Genomic DNA, 20,723 nt, shown 5'->3' on the forward strand with positions numbered 1-20,723 from the left:
GAAAAAAATGGTCATTAAAGGTAAATTTCTTATTATTGATATGTCCGGCCAAAATAATTAGTTATTGATATGTAACGATTTATATAATAGTATAGATGCTCGAAGAGGCATTCGAAACCAATGCAAACATTAACTGTCATTTTCAGACCAAATATTTAGGTATTCGAAAAGGTATTCGTCCCCCACGACAGACACATGATCTAACATTCACTCAACATATAATAAGTTTGAAAAGTTTAATTTACCGATTAACAAACACATACTCCCTCCGGTCACATTTATAAGCAAAAAAGCACTTTTTAGGTTCACTGAATACATAATGTATTTGGTCAATATATAGACCAAATACATTATGTATTCAATGAACCTAAAAAGTGCTTTTTTGCTTATAAATGTGACCGGAGGGAGTATAACACATATTGTTGAAAATCGAAGGGCTACCGAAAATTCAGTAAACTCTCCTTTGGTTTTCTAACATTCCAAAATATGAATCACTAAACAAAGTATTAAATATCCTTAATAAAAGGTTAACAACCAACTGTATGTCAAAACTTTCATGTACTGAAAAGCATAATGGAACTTCAAAACACACACTCCTATATAAAATCCAAACTACCAAAACAACGCCTAACCAAAATAACTGAATCATACTAAAGTCACAAATTAATGATCATCAATTAAGGCATATGAAAATGAAGGAACTCTTGGACAAATCTACAAATAGAAGGGAATACTCATTCTGCAACTAGTGAATCTGAAGAAAAAAAGAAGAAAGAAAGGGTGAGTCACATAAAATCAATGAGAGCGGAAGGAGAAATAATGATGACATGAATGTTGAAAAATGAAAGTAAATTTAAAAAATAAGTATAACTTCACAAACTTAGCATGCTCTCTCTTAAAACTCATTTGCAATCTCTAATAAAACTATGAAACTACGTAGAATATATCTCATGAGTTGGGGTCTCGTCTCACCTCAAAGACATTATATCACACTCACTATGTGCATAAAAGTCATGTTATCTCTTCGTCGTGGCGAAGAGTACCATGTTTCTCCTTCCTCTTTTTACGAGTTCTACACTGAGATATGTTACTTATGATTACTGTACTCCTTTCCTCCTCTCTTTTAACGAGTTATGTAATCTTTTCTTATGGTTAACAACAAAATTACATATGATGCATTTTGTCCTCGTTGTAGCGAACCCAAAAAAAACATATTTTCAAAGTAATTCACATCACTAAAATCTATCCATACCAACAACAACGTTTATGAAATTGTTACCTAACATAAATCCAATCATAATATTACAGCAACTTTCAAGAGCTACTAATTCACACTATCTTTCATAATCATTAAAAATCACAACTTTTTATGAGGCTAGATCATGTTCAAATAAAACGTGACCACAAAATCCTATGAACCATAAACTTTGGCTTAATAAAGAATTGCAATATTTTAAAATGAAACCTATTCGTAAAACTTCAGATTTGACAAAAGAATATTTCTCTTAAAAATAGTTTATTTCTCTCATAATTTTTTTTTTGACTTAGAAAAGCTTGGAGCAAAGTAAATTATTTACTCACAACAACTATGAAGAGTCAACTTGTTGGCTGGCTACCAACGCCTTCAGGAGAGTCCGCCGGAGCAATTTCCACTGCATCAAACAATAATCTCAACCCTTAATTGAACTATTTAAGACAACACTAACAATAGGTAAAAAATTAGACAAAACCCCTGATTTGCTATAGACTAATTATGGTTTTAAACGTACCCGTGAAAACTTAAGATTATACTAGCCTATACAATTTTTCACTATTCATCCAAGCTTCAATGTCATCTCTCATTTTCATGAATCGTAAAGTTTTACCTCAAAGAATACTAGAGAGAAAAATCTTCAAGAGTTTGTATTTTCACTTCTCACTCAAATATCCTCCTTAACTTAACCTTGTATTCATAATGGGTGTAGACAATAGGATAAAAATTGAAGGAAATAAGGTAAGAAGATGAATGAGGAATGGCAGGGTAGAGGGAGAAGGAGTGGGGCACAAGAAAATTGGGGTAAATAAAGAAAGGAGCTTACATGGGTGTGAGAGAGATATGAAGTGGAAGTGGTGTTGTGTTTTGAAAATTATAGTTGATACCAATATTTCAAACACTTCTCAAGATGATCCTTGATTTCTCTTTCAACTCCTTAAGCTAGGTTGGTTTCATTTAGGTGCTTTGAACATCTCAGTTTGAGTGGCTTTAGTATAAGCATATAATACAAATATGTAACCCACTAATTTACCATTATACTTACATTTACCTATTAAAAAAAAAAGTAGAACACGCTTGGCTAATTGAAAATCATGTAAATGAATAACCTAGTGGACTGTACCTTTTTCACAGCTCACAGCATCACCGTCTTTCGTGATGCACCAAAGAGCAAATTCGGCTATTAGCCAAGCACCAAACACCGTGAGGCCCACAGAAGCATACTTAAACCTCCTAATAAGAAAGTTTAGTCAATAAAAAAAAATCTTATAGAACAAAACACAGAATAAGAAACTATGCAGTAAAGCAACCTCGCGAAATATGTAAGATCTGCAATCTGTTCATCAATTGTTATGCGGGAGACATAAAATGGTCCTTTGGGAGGTCTCTGAATTCGAACAGTCCCGTCATCATCTCTAGAGGCCTGATCATACAGTTCAAAAATTATTTTTGCATAAAAAGGGGTTTGAAACAGCAAATGATTGATATTAACAAAGTTGATAAAATGAAAATAGGAAGCAAGAAACAACAACGGTTATGATCGAGTGTGATTACTCATAATCTAAAGTTCGTTTTACTTAAGCCTATCAAATGATCAAATCTACTAGATTTTTGTATCTAAAATTTACACCATGGGTGTAAGTCACAACAAAAAATGTTTAATGAAATTATTGTTGCAGCAAGTAACCTCTTATATCTTGAACCTATTAGAAATCTACTTTGCAACACTCAAAAAAATACCAATCATACTGAAATTATGTTATATATAGAAAACTAACTGCATTCTTGAAACTGATTAGATTACCTCACCAACAACAGTCAAGGAAGTTCCAAACGGAAGTGCCCATTCAATTCTCTTGAGTCCTAGCACGGAGAGGGAAGCAGACATTGGAGCTGACACTCCCACATTTACACCTTGGAGATGATTCAATGTTTTACGTGCACGTGCCCAACCCGAATCATCAAACGTCTCGCTTCCAACCACAAGCACGCGACCAGTCCCATCATCCTAACAAACGAAATTGAAGGACTTTTTATCTAAAATATTAATTTCAAGTATATTATGTCAAAATGTCTTATTTATTTATTATCATTTTTCTTTTAATTCAAGTATAAAAGGGCAACCCGGTGCACTAAAGCTCTCGCATACGCAGGGTCTGGGAAGGGGTCCCACCATTTGGTGCATTGTCTTACCCTATTTTATACACAAGAGGCTGTTTCCAGGACTTGAACCCGTGACCTTTCAGTCACATGACAACAACTTTACCAGTTGCGCCAAGGTTACCCCTCTTCATAAAATAAATCCACAGTCGGGAAACAGGCATCCCAATTCCCATCATCTCAATAACTAGGAACACCAAAAATTGCATTAAAAGAACAGAGAAAAAGTACACACCAGATACCAAGGAACCTCTTTGCGAGTGTACAATATTAACGGAGAATTTTGCGGCCAAGAGCCATTGTCATTGCATTTCATTATTAGCTTATTAGCATCATACTCTGTTATATAATGCTGCACTACCTAAAAAGAAAATTGCAAAACAGGTAAATTATTAATTGCCAAAGGCTAAAATGAGAAAAGCGACATTCTTGTAAAAGAAGAGATTATTAATGCTAGTCAGAAATTGAAGTCTACATACCGTTTCTTCAACTACTACACCTCTTAAACCAGTCAACTCGGACTTAATTGGGGTTTCAGAAACAACACACCCAGAAATTGCAACAACCAAATGTGATCTTTCTCCATCCAGCAATTGTTCTGAAACGTGAGAATCTCAAGTATGATCAGAAACCATTGCAGCACAAATTGCATCATAATCTAGAATGCTATAATATAAAGAACTTGGAAAGGAGAATATGAATTTTTCACAGGCTGAAAAGTACTTTCTGTAACCATTTTCAACGACAATCTTTGTTGGAACCGCTAAATAACAATAGAAGACAGTAGTAAAGAAGTCATTAATATTGAAGATCAGTTATTGACATGCTATTCAAAACAACAATAAAACAATTTAAACTTGCACATGCATGTTCAAAAAGTATAGGATTAAAACAAAATCAGTAAATGATAGAAGTTTTAGTTCCTTATAAAAGACACATGCCTATGTCCTTCAACTTATTGACCCGGGTAGCGGATTTAAGAATTTCTGCTTTCCTGTAAAAAAAAAAGAATTGATTATTAGAAATGACCAGCAACTTGAAAAAACCTTGCATGTATGTTAATTTTCATTGTGTGTTGGAAAAAATCATAAGAAAACATTATATTGGATAGAATGGCACTAACTAACACGATTTTGGTGATACCTGTGATTGCTTTTGCTGAAAGTGTAAAGAACAGCAGCAGCTGAACAGAAAACGACGCCTCCCATAAGAGCCACCTCCATCACAACCACCTTAACAACATCAATACTATCCAAATAAAGCTAATTCATGTAGTTGTTATATTGAATAACCGAAAAGGATCAGAACAACATTAAATAGAACTAATCATAGTCAAAATGGCTTGCACAAAATCAAAGATAGAAACCAAAAAGCAACACCAAAAGGGACAGGGAAACAAAACACCCGAACAACATAAACAGGAAACAATATCGCAAATAAGGGTGGGAATAGGGCTGGGCCGAGCTAGGCGGCCTAAACATAACTTGTTGAAAAATTTAAGGCTTAAGCCTGACTTGTAACACACTATCCTTTGAAAGTCTGATACCACTTGTTAGCATATCTTAAAGGGTATTTTATATAAATGTATTTACATAATTAAATAATTAATAATTAATTTGATCTACGTGTAAATGACGTCGAGTTAATAGACCCATTAAATTAAACTTTTTTTGATATTTAAGAGTCATCTTAAATTTTTTAACTATATATTAATATTATATGATATCATATATTATTTTTAGTTGATAATATACGAAAAACTAATGTACACAAACAAACTTAAATTAGTGAAAAAGTTAACAAATTAGTCATGTTTATTTCAATAGTCGGTCTGTAGAACTAAGAGATTTTTAAATTTATTTTTGTATGGTCTGCTGGCCTAATTGCAAACATCAAGGAATCCAAAAACAACAAATCTAAGATAACGAGACCAGTTGCAAATCAATAAAGAAACAAAAACAATAATAAAAAAAAAAGCAACTAAAAAGCAACGTGAAAGAGAGTAACGCAATGTGACGAAATCGTAGACGAGATGATACCTGACTATAATTGACAGTGAAGACGAAAGAGTCGCGCGAAACGTGAACAAGGTTTTGTGAGGGTTTTGCATTGTGAAAAGAAAGTTTAATAGTAAAGTAAATTCAAATCGTGTCCCGCAAGAAAATTATTATATGATAAGCTGATAGCTTATCAAAATAAAAGTATGGTGGAAGGACATTTCATATTTAAGGATAGTTTCTTATGGATTTTTGATCAATTTTTTAATAAAAAATTATTTTTATTATTTTCATAAAAGTGTTCGTTTCAGATTTTGTTTTTGTAGATAGACGAAATGACAATTGTATTGTTTTTTTTTTTTTTAAATTATTTGTATTGGTTTCACACTTTGAGTCTCAACAACAATTATAGAGAAGAAAATTTCAATAAAAATTGTCAAGGCAATAGTCATCATAAGCAAATTAAATTAATAATGAATTTCTTGCAATGTTAGATTTAAAAAGACATTATTAGTCTATTTTAATAAACAATCAATTATAGATAAAATTGACTTCTTGAAACGCGTTGTGCCAAACTTTTTTAAATAGCATGTCAATTTTTATTTCATTTGTTGTTGATTTAGTTTAATTTGTAATCTTTTTTACGCATTGGTTAAATTTAAGATTAAATTTGTTTTCAATCTCTACAACATTCATGATTTTTAATTTTAGTCGCTAAGATTTTGTTTATATTAGTCCTTAATTTTTTGTGATAGAGATGAAATGCAGGACTAGAAAAATTTAAAAGTTCAGGGAAAAATTAAACATAATGTTTTGTACGGAATAAAGCTAAAACGTTTAATTAATAGGACTACAATATTTTACCCTTAAATATTTTTCCCTTAAAAAAAAATTTGTTTTTTCTTTATATTTGACCCCCCACATAAATGTTTACAAGCTTCACCGCTGGAACCTTAAACCCCAATCATTTTTGTTATTTGAGTTAGAACTTATGGACCTTTTAGATTTTTTTTAAAAAAAAAAAAGTTATTTTATGAAAAGTAATCATTTTTAACCTTAAAATGAGGGTCTTCCTTTGAAAAAACCTTAAAATGAAGGTCTGTTTGAGATTTTTTAACCAAAAAATTACTATTACTATTTTAACAGCATTTGTTTTAGCTTTTCCAAAATCTATTGTTTTTTACTAGGTGTTGAAGAAACCAAAGCAATTCAAGTGGACTCTTTAGCATGAGCAAGTTTTCGAAGAACTAAAGAAATTTTTGTCGTCAACTCCAGTGTCGATCGAGAAAAGGGGACGCAATACTTTGACAACAAAGTGCTACGAGCAAGTTGCACTTGTTGAAGTAGATTTACTTGCAATTACAACCCGTATTGGTTGAAACGAATTTTTCTAACGAGTAGTTTTTGTTAATCCTTGAAAAAAAAGTAATTTTCTTTAATAACATTAAAGACGTAAACAACATTTACTTTGTCATTTTCAGACCAAATATCTAGGTTGATTGCATTGTTTTCTGCAGATTGAGGTTGTCACAACCCCTCTAGGTTTGTGAACGGTGTTGGTCGCACAGACAAACATTCACTCAACATATAATAAGTCTGGCAAGTATAACTTACCAACCCGCATACACATTTGAAAATCAAGGGGATACCAATTTTTTTGGCAGTTTTCCTCTGTTTTCTCCCAACATCCCAAAATATCAACCATTAAACAATCTTAAATATCCATAATAAAATGTTAACCAACCAGCAAAATGCCAAAGTTTACATGTACTTAAAAGCATAGTGGAACTACATAACGTGTACAATGTACTGCTATATAAAACCTAAAGTACCGAAGCAACTTCTTATCAACATATTGCATCATCTTAAAGTTGCAAAATAATGACCATCACTTAATATAGAGAAGAACCAAAACGAAGAAACTCCTGGACAAATCTACAAATATAAGGAAATACCTATTCTGCACCTACGAATCTGAAGAAAAAGAATGAAAGGAAACGGGTGAGTTACATGGACTCAATGAGATAATAAGATACCAAGTGAATAGGAAGGAGAAGCAATGATCGCACAAATATATAAAAACGAAAGTAAATAAAAAAACCCGACTTCATAAAATTAGCATTTTCTTTCAATTGAAACTCATTTATGAACTTGAATAAAACTATGAAATCAAGTAGCATACATCTCATGAGTTGGGGCCTTGACTTTCCTCACCTCACCTCACCAACACTATACCACACTATGTGCACACAGGCCACATCACTTTTTGTTGTGGCAAATGGTACAATATTAATGTTCCTCTGCTGCTCTTTTTACAAGTTTTGTAGTGAGGTATGTTACTTGAAGGTAGTGTACACGTTGGGTAAAGTATATGCCTGAATAAAGAGAAGGAAGAGTTGGGCCTAAAAAATTTGAAAGCCTTTAATTTAGCGTTATTAGGAAAATGGGGATGAAGGATCTGCACTAGGAAAAACATCATGTGGGTTAGGGTTTTGGAGAGTAAAAACGGAGTGTCTAATGGTAAAATTAATAGGGATGGGAGACATTGTTCGTCTTGGTGATAAGATTGACAAACTATGGGTGTTTGGGGGATCAGGTCAAACTGGTTTACGGAAAAATTAAGAATAGAGTTAGGGAATGGAGCATATTCAATCCTTTGGGATGATTCTTGGTTGCAGAGGGTCCCTCTTAGAAATAGGTACCTGGATTTATTTTTATTATTGGAAGATAAAACGCTGTTTTCAGAGATACAGTGCAGGTTGAAGAGTAGGAATTGAAGTGGAATTTTAGATGGAGGCTGAGATTAAATCATGAAGAAAGTGCAAAGGAAGAGGAACTTAAAGAAAGATTACAATGGACAAAATTGCGAGTAGGTGTTACAGATAAGTGATTTTGGTCTAAAAGCAAGTACTCGGTTAAAGAAGCATATTTGGCAATAATCGAGGGAGCAGTGAATGAAAAATTAAGAAAGTATTTTGCTGCTTGGAACGGGTTAGTTCCATTGAAAGTGGTTATCTTGGCTTGTAGGTTAATGCAAAATAAGATTTCGACGAAGGATAGTTTGATAAAAAGAGGCGTGTTAAATGAATCTCAATGCTAGATGCTCAAATGGTTGTGGAGGGGAGGAAAATGCATAACACTTGTTTTTGAATGTCCAGTGATGTACTCGGTTTGTCATAATATTCTAGTGTGGCTATTCGTCGGCATTACATAACTCTCTCAGAGAACTTTTATCAATTTGCAGGTTTGCTGGGAAGTGGAAGGGTGCGGGCTGAAGGGTGCTTTGGAAAGATCGCAACGAAAAGACTTTCAACAAAAACAAAAAAAATATCTTTCAACTCCTTTAGCTAAGTTGGTTTCATTTAGGGGTTTTGAACATGTCAGTTTTTATGGCTTTAGCACGCATGTTTGCGTGCGTGTCAGTGAGTATAAGCATTTAACACAAATATGTAACCCCCTAATTCACTTAGCTAATTGAAAAGCATTCAATAAGAATCTGTTTGTCACCACTTATCAGAAGAACAACCTAATGAATAGTACCTTTTCCACAGTTTACTGCAACACTGTCTTCCGACGTGTGACAAAGAGCATTGGCTATTAGTGAAACACCAAACACTGTTAGGCCCACAGAAACACACTGGCACCACCTAATAAGAAATTTTATAGTCAATAAAAAAATCTTTGATCAAAATACACAACAAGAAACTATGTAGCAAAGCAACCTTGCAACACTCTCGAAATTTTCAATGAGTTTATCAATCGTTTGTTGAGAGACATAAAATGGCCCATTGTGAGGTCGCTGAATTCGAATGGCTCCAGTAGAATCTCTGACAGGCTGATCATACAGTTTAAAATTATTTTTGTAAAAAAACAGGTTAGAAACAACAAACGGTTAATATTAGAGAATAGTTTTGATACACTGTCAAAGTAAATTTTTTACATTGTCAACCAATCACAACTCATCATTTGTATAACTTTTAAGTTAAATATGATAATCTCAAACTTTTTTATTGTTGAAACGGTTATAACTGACTGAAAGTGTAAAATATGTTTGCACTGTTGGTACATATGAATTAAATCATTAATGTTATTAGCCAGAGTTGATAAAATGTAAATAGGAAGTAGACACATAAGAAAAATAGATATTGCAATCTTTTTTTAGAATTCAAAATTTCTATTATAATATCATATGGTGTGAGTGTAATGCATCTAATTGTTAGAAACAGAAATAGTTAAGATCAGAGTTTGAGTACTCATAATGTGAAGTTGATTTTATTTAAGCATATCAAATGATCAAATCGACAAGAAGCTTTTCCTATCTAAAATTTACACCACGGGTATAAATCACAGCAATACATGCATGTTTAATGAAATTATTGTTCCAGCAAGTAACCTATTATATCTTGCACCATAAGGAATCTACTTTGCAACACTCCAAATACCAATTATAATGAAATCATGTACTATGTAGTTTAAAACTAACTCGGTACTTAAAACTAATTAGATTACCTGACCAACAACAGTCAAGGAAGTTCCAACCGGAAGTACCCGTTCAATCCTCTTCAAGCCAAGAATCTGAAAGTATGGTTTCATGATTACATAAACAACTCAATGATTCAATTTTTCTTATATTGTTTGCATTAGGGGATAGAAGAGTTTGGATCTAACACTCTCACCTTTATAAGTTGGAAATGCTCCGATTTTTCATGAAAAGGAAACCGATCCGATTTTTCATGAAAACGTGTCTCCGTCGAATTTTCAAATGTTGAGCTTCCAACAGGTAATTCAAAACCAGTACCACCCCAAGCTCTGACCACAAGCGCACGACCAGTCCCATCATCCTAATTAACAAAAGGAATTGAATGACTTGTTATATTAAATATTTATTTGAAGTAAATTTGGTTTTAACTCAGAATATATATTCTGTTAAACAAGCATCCCATCATCCCGATAACTAGTAACAACAAAAACTACATCATTAGAGAAACAAAGATAAACCACACACCAGATACCAAAGAGCCTCTTTATGATTGACTGATTTTAAAACATAACCCGGTCTCCAGGAATCAGCCTCACCGCATTTCGTTGTAACAGGCTCAACTGAACCCTTGCTTTTCTTTTTTTCCTTAATTTCAACATCTCGTTTAAGATGATGTTCCTCTACCTAATAAAAAAATTGCAAAACAGGTATAATATAGTTGCAAAGGACTAAAATGAGATAAGTAGCATCATTATCATTATAAAAGAATGTTAATCGCAAATTGAAGTCTACATACTCGTTCTTCGACTATTGCACCTCTTAAACCACTCAACTTGCCCGTAATTGGGGCTTCACAAACAACTCTGCCAGAAATTGTAACAACCCTGGGTAATATATTTGCATCCATCAGATGTGCTGAAAGAATCAATCAAAAACCATCATCAATAATCAAGTAGTACGCTATAATATAATAAGAGTGTATCTAACCATAAAAACTTGCAACATGTATATTCAAGAAGCATATTAAGAAAAAAAAAATCAATAAATAAAGAAGTTTGAGTTAATAATAGACACATGCCTAAGTCCTCCAGCTTGCAGCGGGGAGCTGATTGAAGAATTTCGGCATTCCTGTAAAAAAATATAACAATGATTATTATAAAGAAGAAGAAGAAAACATTATATTGAATGGAATTGCACTAACGAACTACCTGTTAGGGCCTTTGCCGATATAGTAAAGAACAGCAGCAACGGAACAGCAGATACCACCATAAACAAGAAAATCCCCCATCAAAATCACCGTTAGAGGAAGAAGAATCTCGCGAAACGTGAAGGTTTTGGGAGGGTTTTGAATTCAATAAACCTAAAGATGGGAAGTCGTTAGTGCCGTTTTTTGGCTAATCGTAACTGCACTTTTCTTTTTGGTGTTATTAGTGCAATTTTTCTATTTGGAGTGTATTTATGGAGTTTTTTTTTTTCGTTTTTTTGACAGAGTTTTTTTTTTATTGTAGCCTCGTTTTTTTTTGTCAGTTTAGTGGCTAGATTCACACACATTATGTGTGGAGAAATGAGAAATTTGGGGTTCGAACCCCAACCCCTACACAAAATGTCCCTAGTAGCTACTTCATCCGTTTCACAATACTTGTCCATTTTGAAGAAATTGCACATACCAAGGAATCAAATAATTGTTGTCATTTTTTATGAAATTCTTTGTGTTTTTTCTATAATATCCTTACTCATCATCCTTATTTATTAATTTTGTTAAGTCTGCAACAACTTAACCTAATTTTTTCGCTCCACTAATTTGCAACAACTCAATCTTAAAATTTTGCCTCTAAATTTGCATCATTAAATGTTAATCATCAACCCTAAAATTTTGGCTCTAAATTTGCATCATTAGTCTTTATTTATTAATTATATTAGGTCTGCAACAACTTAACCTAATAATTTCCCAAAACATATTTGTCAAAAATATTCTCAAAACTCATGAATTAAGCTAATGAACCATATTGCGTAAAAAAAAAAAGCTTATGAACCATATTTGTTTTAAACTATTAATCAATTTGTGCATAGTTTATATTTCTCTCAATTTGAAATTATGCAGTTTTTTATAAGTGTGATTGTTGTTGCCTATTTATAATATTTGAAATTGCCTCTTTAGATTTATTGTGTGAAATATTATTGATTTTATGATTGTATTTGCTTGTGGTGTATGTGAAAAGATATACATGGATTAAAACCCCGAGCTTATGGTTGTTGCATGAGATTAAAGCCTATAAAGTTAGGACAAAATCATATATGCATGAGATCAAAGCCTCTGAGTTAGCAGCATAGAAAAACTAGTTATTTTAGGCATTTTTGGATTGTCTTATTTTCGAACTTATGAAAATAGGTAATGCAGGTAAAAAGCTTTTTTGTTAATTCATAAGTACTCACTAACAAAAATTGATTCTTCATAAGTTGCATTTTTTCATAAACTTCTACACAAAAAAAGTGTGCCATCACTTTGAATTGAAGACTCTATTTCTAGACTTTTAGCCCATGGGTCTTATCGTTTGTAATTGACACCAATATAACTAATATTACATATTTCTTTTTATTTTGGTCAAATAGTCTCATGACTTTCTACCCACTAGACTGTTTGGCTAATATATATATATCACTTATTAATGTCTTTTAAAGTAGATAGGAGCCGTGCGTCGCACGGGTAAAAAGTCTAGTTTATTATTTCATTCTATTATTTCTCTCTACAGTAAATAGGTAAGGGTATTATTGATAAACCAATAATTAATGTTGCATTGAAACTTGAAAGTGACAAGTAAAATGAAACAAAATAATTCTCCAAAATGGACAAGTATTGTGAAATGGAGGGAGTACCAACTGAGCTACACTTACAGGACATTTTAATACGTCAATAAATTCATATTTTTTCTATACATTTTCACTTTCAAATAAATTTATTTAATTTGTTCTCTTTTTTCATAACAAACAAAAACAATCGTTAATTTTTTACGAATTCTATTTTTTGCACGCATTTTATCGCTCACATAACAAACAATTGTCAATAGTCTAAATATTATTCGCATCTTTTTTAATAATTGTTGAACAAAATAAACTTTATTCCAACTTTTTTAAAATTGTTTTTTTATTTTGCACATGAAATTTTTAGCAATTATACTCATCTTATTTATTATTACAGGTAACAAAATTTTGTTTAGATTTGTAAATAACAAAAAACAAAGTATGTTTAAAAAAAACAAATACTTGAATTTTCCAAATATATAGCATTAATTAGCTTTATTGGAAAAAGAGTAAAAAGATATAATTGACAAGTTGTTCCCTCAAACTATCAAAATAACAGTTAAATAGGAACATTAAATCCCTACTTAAACAACACTTAAAAAGTAATGGTTGCAACTACACAAGTAACCACTCAAACTATTTGATTTTATATAAAACTAAAGTCAAAGACAACTCTTATCACTAAGTATGCAAAAAACTACTTCACAAATTAAGGCCTAATAAAAAATATGGAACAATGATCAATTCTACAATCCCAAAGACAATCTACTTCATAAGTTGGGAAACCGGAGGGAAAAGAAAACGTATTTGAAAAGTCTAAGAAACTAATTAGTATGAGCATAATAAACAAAGTGAATATGAAGTTGAAGTAGGAAATGCCCAAGAGCCTTCACCAAAAACCACTTTAACCTTAAAAGTCTCGCTCCTGAAAATAACATTTATAATAGTTAATTTCTAAAACCAAAGATAACACTAATCTGTAAAACTGATAATAAGCTATATACATAAATAACTGTATTCATCTAAAATGGGAAAAACAGCTCCAAACATATCACGTTTCCTCTATTTAATCACACTATAAACACATAGGTCATGTTATCTTTTCGTTACAACAAATAGATCCTCGCCTGTAATCAGACAATTCATAAGTTGTATTATCTCTTTGGTATGGCAAACGATTTGAACAATGGTCATTTTATCTCATTCTTACATAGCAACGAATGAACTATTGATTCATTCTGTTAGAATTTGCAGAGAGAATTTGATTTATATTTTGTATCTTCACTAAATGAATGAATACAATGAAAGGAGTTACTTTATATAATATATTCTTTAGACTAAGCTATTCTAACTGAATCACAAACTACTTTAACTAATTACAGATCAGTTAGTCAGTTGCAAGGGAAACTATACAATGTGACAGTCCTTAGGCTAAGCTATTGTGTACAGTGTGAGTGAGGATCCTCTGGGTGTAGTGCGTGCTAAATAGAGTGAGAGCTCTGATTGCTTTAATATTCCACCGCAAACTCTACTTGGTGATGTATCACACGGAGTGAGCTTGGCGCACAAGTCATCAAATTAAAGTGTGAAGGAGATAGTGGCTTAGGCATAGTGTCTACATACTGCAGATGACTAGGAACATGAGACACTACAAGTTGCCTTTGAATCACCTTTTCTTGAACAAAAAATAAGTCAATCTCTATATGTTAAGTTTTGGCATGGAGAACTGGGTTATGGGAGAGCGCAATGGTACTCATATTGCCACAAAGGATAGTAGGAGATGCAAAAGGAACTCTGAGCTCAGTTGCAACGATTGGATTCAACACAGTTCAGAGGTCGCTGAGGCCATACTTTGGTATTCAGATTCTGTGCTGGAGCAAGACGCCACATACTACTTTTTATGTCACCAAGAGACTAGATTGGGGCTAAGATAGATACATGCCAATGTGCATCATAATATGCTTTGAGGAACGCATGGTAAGTAGAGATAGGTTTGATGTGCATCCCAATGGGCATCAGTAGGTTGAGACATGATTGTCATACTTTATTAACAGAAAAGCAAATATTTGGTCTTCTGATGGTTGCATACTGAAGAGCACCAACCACAGACAGATAATGAGTGGGATATGGATATGAGGATTCTTGCAAGAATATCCCCGATGTATTTACTGAGACAAGAGGAGAGAGCCATCTGAATGAGATTTCACTTCAATGCCTAGGAAGTAATACAATGTGCCAAGATCTTTAAGAGAGAAAACTGAGTTGAGCTGGGAAACAAGGGAATGAGTAAGTGATGGATTATTGTCTGTGAGTTTGGAAATAAGTGTATATCTTATCCAAGATTTGCCACAATTGTTTGCATCGGATGACATTTGTAATCATTTCCTTCGCCGTGTTTGATTGGAGCCATGAGAGGAGAGTTTGATCACAAACTTTCCATAGTTTGAATTCAGGAAGAAACGGGATTCGTGTTGCTATCTTCTAAAGACAAAAATTTGCAGGAATTTGTGGATTAACAGGGTGATTATAAAGCTTATGAGACTTTACCACTGGTTCAACTTGTTGACACTAAAGCAGATAGTTCTGCTTGTGTGTCAAGATTCTCAGATAAGGCAGAAAAATGGTTGCAACTCGAAGAGGATCCGAATGACGGAAATGGCATCGCCGGAGAAGAAGATGGATTAGCACCCGATGTTGCATAATCTCCATGGATCCAGAAGGGCTTTGAGATACCATATTAAGAAATGAACTCTTGGCTCATTCTGTTAGAATTTGCAGAGAGCCTTTGTTTTTCATTTTGTATTTTCACTGAATGAATGATAACAATGAAATGAATTCCTTTATATAGGATCATCTTTAAACTAACTAGTTTAACAAACTGAGACAGTTCAGTTAGTTCGTTTCACAAGGAAATGAGACGGTTCAGTTAGTTCGTTTCACAGGGAAACTGCAAAATATGATACTCCTTATGCTAAACTACTGTGTACAGTATGAGTGAGGATCCTCTAAGTGTGGTGGATGCTAAATACAATAAGAGCTATGCTTGCTTTAATATTACGGCAAACATTCTCCACATAAACAATATAATCTCTTTGTCACGTTTTGACACACCTCAAGAGTCTATGTCTTATCAACTTTTCATAATTCTAATCAATGTCATGAGAATTTGTTCTCATGCAACACTTGCTCAAATAATAATACAGTCCACATCACTCTAAAAAAATTATACAATTATTATTGATCATTGTCATAATTAAAACTATTCTCTCTATTTATTATTTTTTATACAATTTCCTTATTTTCTTATTTTTATTTATTTTAAGATATTCTCTCCTGTATATATATTTATTTATACATCTTCATTATTCATTCTAAACTATTCTACTAACTATCTGGAACAAGATTTGAAATCCTAGCTACTCGTCTTTAGTTCAGTTGCCCCAGTTTATTTGTCAATTTAGTTGTTGATTGTCCAAGGGGAAAGCCTTAATTTTCAAGTAACATGCTTGGCTAAGTGAAAAGAATTTAATAAGATTTTGTTTGTAACAAATAGTAGATGCGGGCAGCTATTTGAAAAGAATTCAATTCAGAAGAATATCCCAGTATACTGTACCTTTTTCACAGTTCACTGCAACGTCTTCGACGATGTAACAAATAGTAGATGCGGGCAGCTATTTGAAAAGCACCAAGCGCTATCAGGCCCATAGAAGTATGCTCACACGACCTAATAATAGATTTTAGTCAATAAAACAATGTTGTAGACCAAAACACAAAAAACAACTATAAAGTAAAGCAACCTAGCATAATTCACAAATTTTGCAGTGTGTTCATCAATTGCTTTGCTAGAGAAATAAAATGGCCCTTTGGGAGGTCGCTGAATTCGAATGGTCCCGTCATCATCTTTAGAGGCCTGATCATACAGTTAAAAATTAAAAAATTATTCTTGTAAAAAGACAGGTTTTAAACAGCAAAAGATTTAATATTAGAGGATAATTTGGATACGCTAGGTGTAAAACTTTTTACATTGTCAACCAATCACAACTCATATATGATGTAATTAATATATTTATCAGAGTTGATAAAATGTAAAGAGGAACTAAGTACTCATATTCTATTATAATATCGTATTTAGCTAGTGTAATGCATTTCATTTTTTAGAAACAGAAATGGTTAAGATCAAAGTTTGAGTACTCGTTATGTGGAGTTAATTTTACTTAAGTGTATCAAATGACCAGATGTACAAGAAGCTTTTAACACCCCAGGTTTAATGAAATTATTGTTCCAATAAGTAACCTGTTATATCTTGTATTAGGAATCTACTTCTCAACACTCCAAATACCAATTATAATGAGATTCTAATCTATAGAGTATAGAACTATCTATATTCTTAAAAACTAATATATTACATGACCTTCTTCAAAAAAAAATATATTACCTGACCAACAACAGTCAAAGCAGTTCCAACCGGAAGTACTCGTTCAATCCTCTTCAATCCCTTGACCTGAAAGTATGATTTCATGACAAAATAAACACCTTAGTGCTTTAATTTTTTATAGTGTTTGCAGGAGAGGTGGGTAGAAGAGATTGGATCTAACACTCCACTCCCACCTTTATAAGTTGAATATGGTCCGATGTTTCATTTATTTGTGTCTGCTCCAACTTTTCAAATGTTGAGTTTCCAGCAGGTAATACAAAATCAGTGCCACCACGAGATCCAACCACAAGCACACGACCAGTCCCATCATCCTAATTAACACATGGAATTGAATGACTTGTTATATTACATATTTATTTGAGAAAGAAGTGTCACATCATCCTAATTACTAGTAAAACTAAAAATTTCATCATTAGAGGAACAAAGAAAACCAACACACCAGATACCAAGGAACCTCTTTACGATTGGATGATAATAACGAACAATGGTTTTTCCAGTAAATATCTATTTTGCCATTCTGTGTTTGCTTAGCAGTATCCTTGTATTGTCCAATAGAAATATCCCGTTGAAGATAATGTCGCTCTTCCTAAAAAGAAAATTGCAAAACAGGTATGGTATAGTTGCAAAGGGAAAAAACGAGATAAGCAACATCATTATAAAAGAAGAGATAATCCATGCTAGTCAGAAATTGAAGTCTACATACTCTTTCTTCAACTACTACACCTCTTAAACCAGTTATCTCGCACTCAATTGGGGTTTCAGAAACAACTTTGCCAGAAATTGCAACAAGCAATGGTAACCTTTCAACATCCAATAGTTGTTCTGAAAAGTGAAGAATCCCAAGCATGATCAGAAACCACGGCAGCACAAATTGCTTCATCAAGAATCAAGTAGTACCCTATAATATAATGAAAGAGTATATCATTTCCTTATAAAAGATACTTGCCTAAGTCCTTCAGCTCATTGAACCAGGGAATGGATTCAAGAGTTTCCACATGCCTGTACAAAAATTAAAATAACGGTTACTATAAAAAAGAAGAAAGTGTTGCATGGAAAGTAATTGCACTAACTAATGACATTGCAGTGATACCTGACATTGTCTCTGTTGAAAAAGTTAACAGCAGCAGCAGCCAGACAGTAAGAGACGCCTCCCACAAAAAATAAATCCATCAAATCCACCTTAACAATATGAATACTAGCTAATTAGAACTAATTCATGATTGTTATATGATGTATAATCCTTAACTCACTTACAATTAACCAATCACTGAAATAACCTTATTAAATAAAAAGGAACATAACAGCATCGAGAAGAACTAATCATAATCAAAATGGCTTTGCTTGCAAAATTAAAGAAAGATAATAGAAACTAAAAAAGCAACATAAAATGTAGAAGAAAAAAATCAACATCATAAACAGGGAAACAATATTTGCAAATACCTAGGGTTCCAAAATGCAACAGGGAAACAACAAATTTCAGATAAAGAGATGAGATGAGTCGCAAATCAATAATGAAAGCAGATTAAACATCAACAGTAAAGAAGCATATACACTAACAAAAAAAAAAACGTGAAAGAGAATTATGCAGCGTAGAGGAAAAGGAAATTGGTGAATCGATCAAGAAATCATAGACAAGATAATACCTGACTGACAGTGAAGACAAAATGCGGAGAAGAAGAAGAAGAAGAAGAAGAAGAAGAAGAAGAAGAAGAGTCGCGCGTGAAGGCTTTGCTAGGGTTTTGGATTGAATAGTTTAATAGAGTAATAATACTACTTGTCACGCAAGAAAGAAGGAATCTACTAAATTAGTTCAGATTTTGTAGGACACTATAAGTGATTATTTTGTTGGGTTTAGGTAACAAGTGCCCGAATTGTTTAAGGAACCATAAAAAGAAACTTTGTATTGAAAATACAAATCAAACACATGTAAAATTGATAACTACATAATTTCCAATATAAAAATTACTACTTTTGGATTTAAACATTGTCCTAAAAACATTTGTTAGTATTTCCTTTTTTAATAATAAAACTGTTATCATATACTAAAACAATTTTATCAATTGTATCATATACTAAAACAATTTTATCAATTGTAGTAAGTAAAACTGTTGTGAAAGTCAATAAACAATGGTACATTAGAAGGGAAATAATAAATATAAGGGTCTTGCTAACTTGTGTCCTAAGGGCACAAGATAAGAAACTAAATGTAATAATTTAATCTTGGGAATTGTGCATTCAATGCAACATTTATTTTTTAATTCTATTTTTAGATCATTATCTTGTACCCTTAGGGTACAAGTTAGCATTTTCCTAAATATATTATTGTTCTTTCAAAAGAAAAAAAAATTATATTGTTAATAGCGTATGTCTTTCTGCTCTTTTTGTTGCACTAACACGTGTTAATTATTGTAACACCCCGTTTTCCCAACGTAAAAATTTCATAATTAAAAATCAGAGTAATTTAACTTTAAACGGAATGCTACACTTCTTAAAAAAATTCATAAACTAAATAAATAACAATTTATTCTTCAAAATCATTTAACATAAGTAATTCAAAACTTCGCAGCGGAATTAGTTCATTCAACATAAAAAGTCTTTGGCACACAAGCCTCATTAGAAAATCTCATAAGTCTTAATTCAATAGTTATTCATAAAAGTTCATAAACAATACGTAAGGAATAGAAGTAAAGTCAAGTCCCATCCCGTTACGTATCAGAGCACCTAGACACACATGTGAGGAGTCCACTCACGACGCCTCTAATCTTGATTACCTGCAAGTTACCCATACGAAGAGCAACATTTCCAAGCAGAGGGGTGAGATTTCTCAAAACAAAAATATTAAACATATAAATCATATAAAGTACATTCAACAACTTAAACATCTTATAACTCATTAATCATATCTAACAACTTAAACTTCCTTAACTAGTATCATTAATCTTCCTACATTAGTCATAAACTATCATAACACTAATCATAAACATCTTCATATATCATCAATTACTAATCTTAAACATCATTACATAACATCAAATAATAGTCACCAACAATCATCACATAGCATCAATATCAATCATAAGCATCAACATGTAATTCACATAAGTATCATTATCAAAGCATATCATTTATCGAAAACAACTTCATAATTAAGTTCATAATCAACTTCTTAAACAAACATCATCATTAAATCATAACTAAGTATCATCATATATTCAATAATTCAAGACATCATAACATCAGCATTAATATTCATTTAATATCATATTATTATCATCGTCAATCATAAACAACATCATCATCAAACATCATCATCAAAACATAATCAAAACATCATCATCGAACATCACTTATCAAATCATCATTAAATATAAGTTATGACGACTCTACAATGCAACAACAACTTCAACAACAACTTAGACCACTTCGACAACAACTTAGACAACTTCGACAACAACTTAGACAACTTCGACAACTTCAATATGCATGTGGTACCACCAGGGCATTAAGCCCCCTTCGCTAAGGTCATATTTGGACCTGTCGGGCATTAAGCCCCCATCGCTAAGGTCATCAAGAACCTGTCGGGCATTAAGCCCCCATCGC

At 32.5% G+C, this 20,723-nt stretch overlaps 2 protein-coding genes across 2 annotated transcripts; both read right to left on the reverse strand.

Annotated features, from left to right (window-relative positions):
- Positions 1 to 487: 487 nt before the first annotated feature.
- LOC146957711 (E3 ubiquitin-protein ligase SP1-like) lies at positions 488 to 4,963 on the reverse strand. The gene is made up of 9 exons (XM_085738415.1): positions 4,556 to 4,963; positions 4,354 to 4,406; positions 3,892 to 4,010; positions 3,648 to 3,773; positions 3,057 to 3,260; positions 2,563 to 2,675; positions 2,376 to 2,485; positions 1,582 to 1,652; positions 488 to 754 (listed from the first exon to the last, which is right to left on the reverse strand). Exons 1-8 carry the CDS (start codon positions 4,633 to 4,635, stop codon positions 1,597 to 1,599), a joined length of 861 nt encoding a protein of 286 aa, XP_085594541.1. The 5' UTR covers positions 4,636 to 4,963; the 3' UTR covers positions 488 to 754; positions 1,582 to 1,596.
- A 2,287-nt stretch (positions 4,964 to 7,250) lies between these two features.
- LOC146957712 (uncharacterized) lies at positions 7,251 to 18,054 on the reverse strand. Its single transcript, XM_085751054.1, has 15 exons — positions 17,827 to 18,054; positions 17,563 to 17,709; positions 17,297 to 17,434; positions 17,124 to 17,189; positions 16,486 to 16,598; positions 16,311 to 16,412; positions 14,778 to 14,879; positions 13,537 to 13,613; positions 10,686 to 10,804; positions 10,415 to 10,573; positions 10,086 to 10,250; positions 9,919 to 9,984; positions 9,132 to 9,244; positions 8,950 to 9,056; positions 7,251 to 7,383 (listed from the first exon to the last, which is right to left on the reverse strand). The coding sequence occupies exons 1-15, from the start codon at positions 18,001 to 18,003 to the stop codon at positions 7,376 to 7,378; spliced, it is 1,659 nt and encodes a 552-aa protein (XP_085607180.1). The 5' UTR covers positions 18,004 to 18,054; the 3' UTR covers positions 7,251 to 7,375.
- Between the last annotated feature and the right edge of the window lie 2,669 nt (positions 18,055 to 20,723).

Source organism: Medicago sativa, chromosome 1 (genome assembly GCF_051527215.1).
Source record: "Medicago sativa cultivar Bolivia chromosome 1, Bolivia_mono, whole genome shotgun sequence".
Classification (NCBI taxonomy): domain Eukaryota; kingdom Viridiplantae; phylum Streptophyta; class Magnoliopsida; order Fabales; family Fabaceae; genus Medicago; species Medicago sativa.